We start from the raw sequence: 12,679 nt of genomic DNA, 5'->3' as shown, positions 1-12,679 counted from the left end.
CCCTGTATCTCTGATCTCTCTGTCCTCTCACTGTCTCTGTCTACCTATTCCTTGTCGCACACAAATGCACATTAACACACACCGTCCCTGCAGTGTCTCATCTTTCAGTTCCCGTCTCCCTGGTCATTGACCTGTGCTCAGGTCAGTTGTTGATTGGTCTCTGGGGACACACACACAAATAGTGTTAACCCTTTATATGGCACTCATTGAAATACTTTGAAATTCAAAAATTCAACCTCAGAGTGTTATCGGGGAACATAACAGAACTTTAGTTCTGTAAAAAAACAAAACTTAAATTTCATTTAGAAAAATAAACATTGATGAAGTTACCATATTTGGTTCAAATGCCACGATAGCAGGATCAGTGATGTAGGGTGATCTCTTCTGATTGGCTGAGTGAGGATCACATGCTTCTCGACCTTACTGAGGTGCAGAAGGGTGGCCGTATGTAATGTGTACCAAAATTACCAAAAATAGTCACTTGCCCGATAAAGGGTTAACACACATAGCTTTGAGACTTAGAAATCAGGTTTATTATAGTTAAAAGTTAACAATGATAACTTAAAGGAGCAATATGTAACTCTTACACGTAGCATTTAAAATGGGTACGACAGTCCAAATTGAAAACATTGAAACTTTCTCCCCCTGCCCCCTCCTTCATGGAGTCGATACTCATGTGGGTTGCCATGTTGTTGACTCTGAAGCTTCAGTGTTTAGCCAGCTCTGTGGAGCTTATTAGAAAAGTGCAGAGGCTTTTTATGTTGGGTAAAACTGAGGGGCATCCAAAACGGCCTTGTGGGGCTGCCTTCCTTCTCTGGTGCAAACAAATCCAGACCATTCTAGTCCAGAATCTAAACTTACAAGGAGGACAGATTAGCTGCTGTGTTTTTGTCTGTGAAGCCAGCACTCCCAACATGTTTCCTTAATGTCTGATGATATAGTAAGGCCATTTTATGATTTATTCCGGAGACTCTGGCACAGAACGGTGTTAATAATGTGAACGCAGACGAGCTAGGGACACTGAAGGAGGAACAATCGTGCTCTGGCACGCCCTGAAACTATGTTTATGATGACATCATCAGTCAACCAATCGGCAACAGCAAAGTATTCGCTGTGACTTATTTGTGAAATACCAAATCCTTTTGTAATGAGAAAAGATTTACAAAATAAAACAAACTTCAAATAATAAATAACCCCATAAAGTCCGCACTGGTGGATTATTCACTAAAGTTACAGCTTAGTTTACTTGCTGTAATCTTAGAGGCTTAGTGTGTTAAATTGTGTTAATGTGTTACCTGATGCTACAGTATGGTGAGTTAGCACAAGGGTAGTCAAGGTTCAGTGCACTTTTAATGGCACATGCTGTGACTGGCTTTGAAACCATGCAGACTGGGAGAAAATCTTTCTCATTAACCTCCTTTCTGTGCAAAGATCTAAAGAATGGATGGCAGGAGGAGGACCTGCTGAAGCTAACCCTTTGCCCTGATAGTTTATTGTTCATTTCTAACTGTAATAACAGAGCAGAAGGGATAAGAAAACAAAAAGAGGCTTCCTACAGAGGACAGGACAGAGAGCATGAAGTGAGCAGTCTGTATAAAATAAAGCTAATGATTTAGGACGGGATCATGCCCTGTAGGGCCCCAGCTGTCGCCTGTTAAATTCCTTCCAGTAAACGGGATGAGTTAAGGCTGAGCCTGGGAAGGGACAGTATAAGTGTCTTATTGTCTTAACCCTTCAAAATAAAGGCACGGATCTTTCACCAACGGACTTACCAGAGGTTTTCACCACTGGCGGAACAGCTCTCTGGGTAATGTGAGCCAGTCTCTCATTCCTCCAGAGCTGTGTTCATAAACCTAAATATCAGCCGTGCGATTGGTGAAGAAGCCACAGCAGCAGAATGAGCTTCAGTCTAGTTTTAGTTGGTGAAAAGTGTTCTGAGGGATCTCTAAGATCCTCACACCAAAGCAGATTAGTGAGAGTTAGAAACCATGACTTTCTTAAAGCCAACAGAAAAGGTTTCGTGGGTCTCAGCTGGAGCCGGAGCGTGAAAAAAAAACACCCGTTATTGACTTGATATCTGCCTCCTGGATCTCGAGTAAAGCCTGGTCTCAGCCAATCTCAGCTTTCCCACAACATGAAAGAGATTTTGTTTTACGATCTAAAGCTGGCATGATCACAAAGCCAAGAGGGGGCCGCACATACACAAAAGAAAACAACAAAAATGTGATCTGTACATTTCCGTAGCTCAATCACAAAACCATAAAGGAGCAGAGTTCTTGCTCTGCCGGGCTGCATCATCACAGAAAGTTCGTTGTAGATTGATGCGTCACCATAGCCAGACACCTGTTGCCTGCATTCACAGATTGACTTGATTCACGCCAGACTCCTCCTCCTATCTCATCCCAGTGGGTTAAATCCCTGCAGCTGACACCTGAACACCTCATGATGCCCCTCTTCTTTCCCGAACCCCCCAACATCTGGGGGAAGCAAAGAGAAAAGTGGATGAAGGTGAATGAGTAACATTTTCCCTTCTGTCAGCAGACTGAATGCTTCAAAGACTGTCGTCAAGCTGGTATGGTGAGAATAATTACATCAATGCTTAAAGGAACAGTCAAAGGAGATAGGTGACTGTTATATGAACACATCGAACATGCAGTGTTTGAAGGACTAGTTGTAGAGAAATAGTATAAATTTGCACTTACAATTACCAAAGACTGATGCAAAGGTAGACGTATTAGAACTAAAAGATAGCAAGCCCAGACACGGATGTTAAATCCAAAGCAAGTAATGACGCAACACAGCGTGGTAGAAACCACGAAGAAAACCTTACTGACATAAATCACTGTAGATTTGACAAGCACTTCTGTACGTGGGAGCTCCGTTGTGACTTGGCTTTTTCGCAGGCCGTTACACTAATGATACTTCAGGGGCGGCGGAGGTTTCAGGGATCGCTGGTTCTCTCATCACCCCACAGTAAACCTCTTGGCCCGCTCTCTGCCCGGCTCCACAAGTGATTGTATTTACAGCTGCTCCCAAACTACAGGCCCTTCATGTCCTCTCCCGCAAATAAGAGGAGACATCCAGTGAACAATGAAATTGACTGAGATTTCCACTAATTCACAGGATATTTTTTCTTTAGTCACACTCCTGGGAGAGGGGCTAAAGGAGGAGGGGGCTGCTGCTCAGTTGTCCCTTTCTACAGCTTCTCGTAAGTGTGTACAAGCACGGAGGTTAATTGGATTGCTTGACCCAGCGTCCACACGCAGGGACACGTTCTATATTCACGTGTGTTTAAGTGGTTGAAGTGTTTGCGGATGGCCGAAACTCTGAGTATGTGTTTGTGTGTGTCCATCTGGGCTGTGAGAGCTCGCTGGGGAGTCAGATTGGGAAGTGTATGAGGAAGTTTAAGCAACATTTTGACAGAGCTGCTGCTGCTGCTGCAGGAATGACTCTCCAGGGAGTCAGATAACATTTAATGTGTTGGAAGTCTTTTTCACTCGATTATTTTGGGAACCATAACAAACTTTACACGGCATAATACAGAGTACAGTATTTCCCAGCTTCTGGGCATTTTCAGAAAAAAAACAAAAACTTTTAAGATAATGGAAACAACACTTCTTGATTATTATACAGAACTCAGAGTCACTTTTCCAGGGCCCTGCCGTGCATTGTTTAGATGACTTTAAGTGGTTCTTGGACTAAAACAAGTAATCAGGTGAAATTAAATTTTAAAACTATTTAAAGTTGGACAGAAAGTACTGTTTTAGTGAGCTGGTTTGTACGCTCTCTTGAGGCCCTCCAATCTTCAGGTGGCACTGCTTTTAAAAAGCTGAAAGGTCTATTTGACAGTAACCTGTCAAATAGACAGTATTGGAACATTGAAAGCAGACTTGCTCCAAAAATTACAGCACAAATATTTTTACAGTCTGATCCAAAAAAATCTAATTTGGTCTGAAATAGCTCATTCCTTAAAAAGGATGGACCGCTTCAAATCCACCTCTTTGTCTGTTTCTAGTTTGATTGAGTTAGGTGAGGAATGCATTCCCAATATGGGTATCACTATCTTTAGGCTTCAAAATCACCATCATCATCATCATCCTCCACTTTTATTTCAGCCTCGAAAATCATTAAATGTGTCAAGATATAAAAAGGCACAATTGCAAAAAAACCATACAAAATAAACTCTGTCAATGCAAAAAAGACTGTGTGTGTCTGTCAGCCATGCACTGCAAACTAGTCAATTAATGGAATCCAAATGATACATAAGCACCACTCACTAAACAACAGTGCGTATGTGTTGTGTTCAAAGGTCACAAGAGAAACATTGATCTTTCTCTTCCTCCTGTCCTTACGGGATATCGACTCAGGGACACATGTACCTTTGTAGCCCAAAAGATAAACACACACTACAGTGCAAATATCAACATTGATCTCTCAGCACGATGCCAAACAAGTCTGGTTTGTCCTGAGCGCACCTGTGTGGAGCAATATCATGATATGTTTGAACATTTAACGGCTTTAAATGGATATTTGCTTCACATAATAGATAAACAGCTTCCTTTCACTCATTCAGAACATTATTTCTTGAGTCTGCCTGGAAACAAAAAAGGAGGTGGCTGCTGAGTTGACAGACAGAAAAAAGGGATGAAAGACAACTTTATCACTATTTACCTCTTAACTGCTCCCATTACTGCATCAACTATGTCAGCAACAGCTGTCACACACTCCTTCTTTTCCATATCCTTCTTAGCTGCTTTATTGATTTCATGTTTGTGGGAATGTTGCCCAAGATCCTAATCTAAGTTACACCCCTATTCGGATCCCATTTCCCCTTTAACAAATACCCTCCCACACTCTGTTTGTAGAACTGTGGAAAGCTGAGCAACTGTACTGTTTGCTACATTGTGTAAGAGTGTGAGTTTGACAACACTTTGTTCTTAATAACACTTTTTTCTGAATTTGTAAATAAATGTAAACACATCTCCGACAACAACACAGCCAGCGGGAGTCGAGCTTCTCACTCAGAAGCCGGAGAGACATTTACAGTTTATTTACTTGTTTTCTGCTTTATTATATAAACTGAATGTCACTTATCTTAAAAGTAAAGAGGATATCATGTTTTTTGTGCTACTTTTTGATGATAGTTCAACTAAAACAAAGGTTAAAACGGTTCTTTTTAAAAGATTATAAAATTAATCAATGTTGGTGCCACCCTGCCTGATAACTTTGAATTGAATCTTGATTTACAGCAGCTGTTTTATCCCACCTGTTTCATGCTCAAGCTGGGACCATTTTATATTGTTTCAGCTTTTCAAACATTAAAAGAAAACAACATGTAGATCAACTATAAAAACATTTGGTCATGGGCCAGCAGATGGAATCGAATAGCGCTAAAGTTAACTGTGATTGCCATCCCAACATTCACGAGGAATGAACCCTTCAAAATAAAATCACAGCGCTGACTGCATAGATTATTCTTGCAGTTTCAAGCACACATGCACATGTTTTGTTAGAGCTTTAGGAAGTTTAACGTTTGACATTTTCTGTACATTTTTATTTCCCCTTAAGAGTAAGTGGCCCTGACACCAAAACAGTGCATGCAGCAACAACACTTGAAACATATTGTACAGCAAACTAACAAACAACAAGTCAAACTCTCAAAGAGATGTTTATCTTGAGCAACTTGTACATCAGCGTCTCTGTGCACGTTCAATCACACATGTTCTGATGCCACGCCTCAATTAAAAAGGTGTTTTCTAAGATTCCTGTCTCTCACCAGGAAGTCTGAGCACAAAAGCTGTGACGTCTGCACGGACTGAATCCAACATGGGGATACAACTCTGTTGTGCCCTCAGGATATGAGTGTAAACACTGCGGCAGCTGAAAGCAGGCGTTGTCTCATGTAATGTGTGCAGTATAATAGAGACCGCCGAACTACGGATTACTGCCTGGTTGTAGAATATACAGTATATTGTAACAGAGAAAAGATGTGGTGAGAGCTGTTTGTGATATAATAGTGTAGCAGAGAGGTGAAGTGTTAACCTCTACATGCATTCGTACAGTGTTCCTGTTTTTGATTATTCTTTAAAGGATGAAAATGTCAGGACGAACAGTGAAAGATGAAAAGGTGCTGTAGCATCCTAAAATGACTGTTTTGGATGTACAGAAGATTTTTATTTGAGGCATCAGAGAACAAACAAAAACCTTGTTTGCACATTCGCAGCACTACTGAAAAACTCCTGAAGTTGAACACAAACCCCCTATGAAGTCCGAGTGGGCTGAAGTGAGAGCACAGCAGGATATAATCAGGAGAATTCAGCTCAATCCTGCAGTCAGAGTACAATCATAGACGATGCAATCTGCACTAGCACATATTAGGTACTATGTTTCCTGTTTGCCAGTATGTTCTGCTCCTTTGTTCATATTGTGATACTATCGAACTACACGCAGCATTGATAGAAAGTTCTCATCATGGTGGTGTATAGCGGACTCTGTTCCTTCGTCCACCTCTCCTCCCATCATTTATTTTTACGACACGTCTTGCCTCAGGAGACCCCCCCACTCTCCCTTCAGTCTGACAGGGATTCTGTCCCTCTGTGAGGTCCATGTACAAACAACCAGATCAGCAGGACTTCAGAGACAGTCCTCCTGAAGTTATCTAAGAAATCAGTAGTGTATATGTGAAAAGGTTAAAGTAAGTAGATGGTCACTGCCAGAACATCACAGAACAGCTGTGTAAGAGACCACATAAGTTTTATTTCTCTGAATCTGATTAGAATCTAAATTTGGTAATATGAATGCCCCCTCCCATCTGGATTCGTACAAACAAGCTGTTCCCAGATCCATGTGTAGATTTGTTCCGCTTGAAATGTGATACAGTCAAAATGCAATGCCTTCCCTCACAAGAACTGCATCCGTGAGGCACATGAATTATTTGAAGTATTCCAGTTTAATAAACAAAATAATGAAAAAACTTAAAAAGAAAAAGACAAAAAGTGGTAAAGTGGTAAAAGATGGTTTGTCATTCTTAATTTTTGTTCTATATTGTTTTTAGTTGTTCTCATGCCATTCATAAGTCCCTGCATGCTTGAAAATATGAGAGAAAGACATTGACTCCTTCTACGAGGTCATAAAGATTCAATGATTTAGAAAGTTGATGTGTTGTTCTCTCTGATTTTTCTAACCTGTTCCTTCTTGTCCGTCTGATTGCGTCTCTCCAACACAGAGTTGTGTGTATGGTGAGAACCGGACATCCATCCAGTGCACCACACCCTCACTGGTCAAGCTTGCTCTGCAGCCACCCATGGTCACCAAGGTGGCGTTTGTCTTGGACGGCTACTCCACAGAGCAGTGGGACCTGATTTACGTGGAGGACCCTCTCTTCCAGGACCCCAAGCTTACTTCCAAGGACAACAAAAGTATCGTGGAGCTCAAAGTAAGGCCAAAGTGGACTTCGTCAGTGATCAGCTATCTCAGATCTTAACACGCCATCATCACTGGGCGCTGACACCACGCTCAGGTTGGGCAGTTTAGATGCAATTTAACTGTCAATGTTTAATCAATCATGCAAAGAGTGACAACTATGAGCAGCAATTTGAGGGAAAAACAGCTACTTTAAAAACACAATGCCATCCATAGATAGCTCATGTTTGCAATCGACGACATCTTAGCCAACAACACCTATTTGAAGTGTTACATGATTTAAAATGACAGGCATAGGTTTCTTGTCCACCATCAAACATCATACAGTATGAAAGACTTAAATGCCATTTAAACACCAGCGCACTTCTGATTTTCACTGCAGTCCATTTTAAGTTAGGGATTTGCTGATTGAGATGAATCCACACTTTGGAAGTAGCCTGATTTTCATTCTGCACTTTGCATCCCAGTTCACCCATTCACACGTATATATCCGCCCATGGTACAGGTCAAGTTGGGAAGGAAACAATATTGAAAGAAAAGCAGGAAGTGGGGTCTGTTTCCCATCATTTACACCCCCCATCCCTTCTCCATTGCCTTACCTCTCAATGTATTCTCTCTGATGACTTGCATTGTTCTAGCTGCCGAGGTCAAAGCTCTTGACATATTAATGCCGCTTTTCAAACAAGGCATCACATCCCCAAGAGCCTGTTTTAGGAACACAATGAAATACATATTTCTTCTTGTTTCTTTCATTCCATGTTTTTGACTGCAGCTCGATGGTTTGTAACAGCTGTTGAGATCCTGGCCTCTTTTTTTTTTTTTTTTTTTTTTGCTTCTTCTCTCTCTTTTTCCCAGACGTGACCTTGGCCCCAGTGCTAAATCCACCACCAACCCAACCTTCAACCACCCTTCCCCCCCGTCATCCCAGACATATCCCCAGTTTTTACCCAGGGGGGGATGGTACCAAGCATTTCACTCAAACAGGCTTTACTTACTGCCATGTGATAAACCTGCCCTATGATAATCTCTTTTAAAGGGCAAATGCTTGGCTCAACTGTTAATTCTAACCCCCAAATAACTGACAAATAAAGAGATATTTAGCTCTGACTGACAACTCTGCACCAGTGAGGCGGCACGTAAAAGAGTATGGCTGTTGATTTTGGCTTATAGCCAGGTTCTTATCGTTGCCGCTTCACATGAGACTAAGACGCATTTCACATCCAATTATTGCCGTAAAATGTTATTTGAAGAGATGGTTTATAGGTAATGGTAATTAGTTCTTTTCAGCTGTGTGTACAGCTTCGTCACGCCTGCGGTGCAAAACAAGGATGTATCTGAAGATCTTGTTACGTTACATTGTCTTTGTGTGTGTCCTCCTTATTGCAAGTGAGTGGGTGAAGAAGCGGTTTGTGTGCGAGAGAGAGAGAGAGAGAGAGTGCAGGAACAGGTGCGAGCCTCTACTCTGTGTCAAATTGGAAAATCCTGAGCTGTCACGCAAGGAATGCGATGATTCTCTGTGTGGCTTTCCGCTGCACTCAAACAAGTGTGTTTATGAATGAGACAAGAGAGCCACACAGACAAAGAAAAAGCAAGAGAGTTTTAGGAAAAAGAACTCATTAGGCTGTGTTCTTCTTCTTCACAACTTCCAGTCAAACAGAACACACTCACTCACTAACTCTGTTACGCACACTCACGTGGGGTTATGCTTTTGTTTGCCTCCAGTTAGCTCTCAGTGGGGGTGTTTGTTGTCATCCCGCCTAGAGTTCACGCAACTAGAGTGAGCTGCTGTGTGTTACTCATATCAGCACAGTATTCATGGTCAGTATGAGTCACAACAAACCCTGCCAACATGCGACTTTTTCAAACTTTTCCCCAACACATTTTAAACACTAATGTTTCTGAACTCCGTCAGCTTTCAAACGAGCCGTGAGTTTGCTTCCAAAATGTGGCTTTAGACTTTAATAGCAGTGTCTGTCAAAGGTCTTATAATAGTCCTGTGAGTAGTTTAGAAGTTGAAAAGGTGACTATAAATGTTTGTGACTCAAATATGGAGCTTTATAAATTGTATAAAACATTCTCAGCCCATGACTGATTTTTACCAAACTACATTTACTACTTACTATTTTAGGCCCCTCAAATACCAACCTCCATTTGCGCCATTCACCATTTTCACCAGCTTTTAGCATCGTCTTCCTCTTACATCTTCATGCACCTGACTGTGTTTTATGCCTTAAATTCATGAACTCTCAAAGTAATTTACCTTAGATTGTCCTTTTGTTAATTAATTTAAATGCTGTTTTTGTTTTTATGAAGTCCACCGTAAAGGCTCAACATGACCCGACAACTTCCTTTTTCAATTGTACAAACTAAAACTGACCCCCGAACATGATTTGAATCAGTAGTAAAGACTAACTCAACTTTGATTCTGTCATTCAGTTTCACTTTTTCTCTTTTGCTGTGTAATTGTACACAGAAATGTTTGAGAAGCAGCATTTTAAATATGAAAACAAATCCTCAAAATGGCCCTTCCTTTGCTGACTGTTCACATGATGTTTAAAGTTTACCAAATACTGAAAACAGTGTTACGTGGGCATTTTTCATGTTAAACATGAGACCCATATGGGCATAGAAAGGAGTTTGGTTTTGCATTGAACAGAAAGGCAAACATTTGGGGCGCTTGTAGCTTGATGGTTTGTGCAGGCGCCCCATTCACACAGGCTGTAGTCCTCCAAGCGGGGGGGCCCGGGTTTGAGTCTGATCTGTGGCTCCATTACCGAATGTTGTTCCACACTCCCTCTCTCACTCCCCAAATTTCCAACTCTATCCACTGTACAATGCCTACCATGAAGGCAGATTTTCCACACATCACTTGTTGTCCGATTATTTGGACCATAAAATACCTTTTTTTATTGACTTTGTGGACCCACAGACTTTTAAATGCTTTTTTTTCTTTAATGTTCCAGTGGTTAACCTTGAGTCATTTGCAACTGCTGGTCTCACATGTCTCTCCTTTTTCCTCTGTCCCCACCGACTCTCAATCTGTTCTCCTTCACGTTTTGCTGTGCAACTCCATTTATTTTCCCATTTCTCATCCTAATTTTCCTCTACCTCAACTGCAGGGTGACCGGATGGACAGGGAGGCGATGAAGTGTCAGGTTTTGACCGTATCCAATCACAGCTGTGAGAGCCTGATTTTGGTTGGAAACACTCTGGAGTGCACTGTTCCCACTGAGCTGCAGGCTGCCACCGCCAAGGAGCTGCAGGTGGAGGTGAGGAACACCTGCAGACACCTGCAGCTTGATTTGCCTTCAAACTGTAAAAGATTGTTCTTTAGTATTGGGCAGAGCGTTGTGATCTGTTTTAAATTGTTTAGTGTTTTTTTCTCATATCTTGCGATTGTTATTTACTTGTCGCGATTATTAAATAATAAATGTAACAGCAGAAGGAGCGTTTAGATGCAGAACACACACACAGACATCTTACTGACTCCACTCAACAGATGTTGAGTTCTCCCCAGCATGTTGACAGCAGTGTGTGTTTAAAGTGGTGCTTGTGTGTGTGTGTGTGTGTGTGTGTGTGTGTGTGTGTGTGTGTGTGTGTGTGTGTGTGTGTGTGTGTGTGTGTGTGTGTGTGTGTGTGTGTGTGTGTGTGTGTGTGTGTGTGTGTGTGTGTGTGTGTGTGTGTGTGTGTGTGTGTGTGTGTGTGTGTGTGTGTGTGTGTGTGTGTGTGTGTGTGTGACAGGGTGTGTTTAACTGTTCAACGATGATGTGAGTAATTTAATAAAGGTGTCATCGAGTCAGCTCGTTTTCCTTTTGAAGACAACAAGGGTGTGTGACACGTTTGCCTTTGTAATTGTGAAGCATTACGTGGTGAATCGTTATTAACAATTAACAGCTTAAACTGTATTGTAAATATGTACGATCACTGTCACTACTTTTTTTTTAAAGTAAAAAAAAAAGTTTTTAAACATAAAGTTGACAGTCCTCTCTCCTCTCTCTCTCTCTCTCTCTCTCTCTCTCTCTTCCTATTTGGAGAAAAAAAACTGCTTTTATTTTGAAAGAATATAATAATAAGTTGTTGTTGTTTTATGTGAAATGAGCCATTCAAAGGCACAGTAGTCTCATTTTTATTCCATCACTGCACTGCAACTTAACTACAGTGCGCCGAAAGGGACAAAAAAGCAACAGATTAATGTGATTCACAAAATGTGATGCGTGGATTTATGACCTAAATTATATTCTGATTAATGCTTCCATGCTAACAACTCTACAATAAAGTTAAACACAGACTTTTTAATGTGAAGTTTATGGAGACAATATAGCCGAGCATTACCGTGTGTGAAAGAGAGACTTCTTTCTTCACAGAGATTGTGTGTCCAACATCAAATTAATAATGATCCATCAAGTCTCTTCTGATTTTGAAAAGACACCACTGTTTGTGTTTTTATGCTCACAGTGGGAAGTTTAACTGTAAAAGGCCTCATATCATATCACAGCACCTGCTTGTGCTGAAGGTGTAGGAGGAAGAAAGAGGAGGAGACGAGGAGGAGGAGGAGGCTAATTGGCACATAGCAACAACATAACTCACAGTGATGATGGATATACTGAGAATGTGCTTGACATAGTAACTCATGAATTCTTGTGATATGTCATCTGATTTGACTTGGTGAGAAAAAAACTTCAACCTGAAAAATGTACTTTTATGGAATGAGTTTAAATCGTATTATTATCCGTATCCAGGTTACAGTAATTCAACAGATAAGTCAATTGTTACTGGATGGGTCAGCACTGTAGATGTGCCATTGGCCATATTGGGCGCTGTGGGAAATACATGGAAAGCACCACATTCCTTCAGTGTTCCACATCATTTACAAGGAACTTCAATAACTCTCCTGACCTAATGCAGTCCCTTATAAAAAAGCAGCTCAGGGAGAATTTATTGCACAGTGTGTGTTGAGTGAGAAGAGTCAGCATCCAGCTGTCTCATCGCTGTAGTGGAAGTCAAGCATCCTTTGCTTTGTGTCACGAGAAGGAGACGTGGGGTGACGAAATTTAAGTTGTGTGACTCAAACTAGGAATCAAAAACATTTCAACAATTCAAAGTTGTCTATCTAAGATTTAAACAGTAACTTAAAGCGGAAACGGTGGTTGTGTCCATGGGCAAACAGTCTTTAATAACATTTCAGAATATTTATTTTTTACCTTGCACCACAATGCTACTCTTATCTTGTGTCCTTTGAACAAATATCCTCCAAACA

The 12,679-nt window shown here is 41.1% G+C and overlaps 1 protein-coding gene across 1 annotated transcript in view; it reads left to right on the top strand.

Moving 5' to 3' along the window:
* met (MET proto-oncogene, receptor tyrosine kinase) overlaps positions 1-12,679 on the top strand; it is a 65,548-nt gene that overhangs the window by 37,516 nt on the left and 15,353 nt on the right. The window contains exons 11-12 of the mRNA XM_079345796.1: positions 7,226-7,435; positions 10,542-10,691. Coding sequence (XP_079201922.1) covers positions 7,226-7,435; positions 10,542-10,691 — 360 coding nt within the window. The remainder of the gene's footprint in view (positions 1-7,225; positions 7,436-10,541; positions 10,692-12,679) is intronic.

Source organism: Symphodus melops, assembly GCF_947650265.1.
Source record: "Symphodus melops genome assembly, chromosome: 6".
Lineage (NCBI taxonomy): Eukaryota > Metazoa > Chordata > Actinopteri > Labriformes > Labridae > Symphodus > Symphodus melops.
The sequence above is the reverse complement of the archived record's forward strand: the minus strand, read 5'-3'. Positions and strand labels throughout refer to the sequence as shown.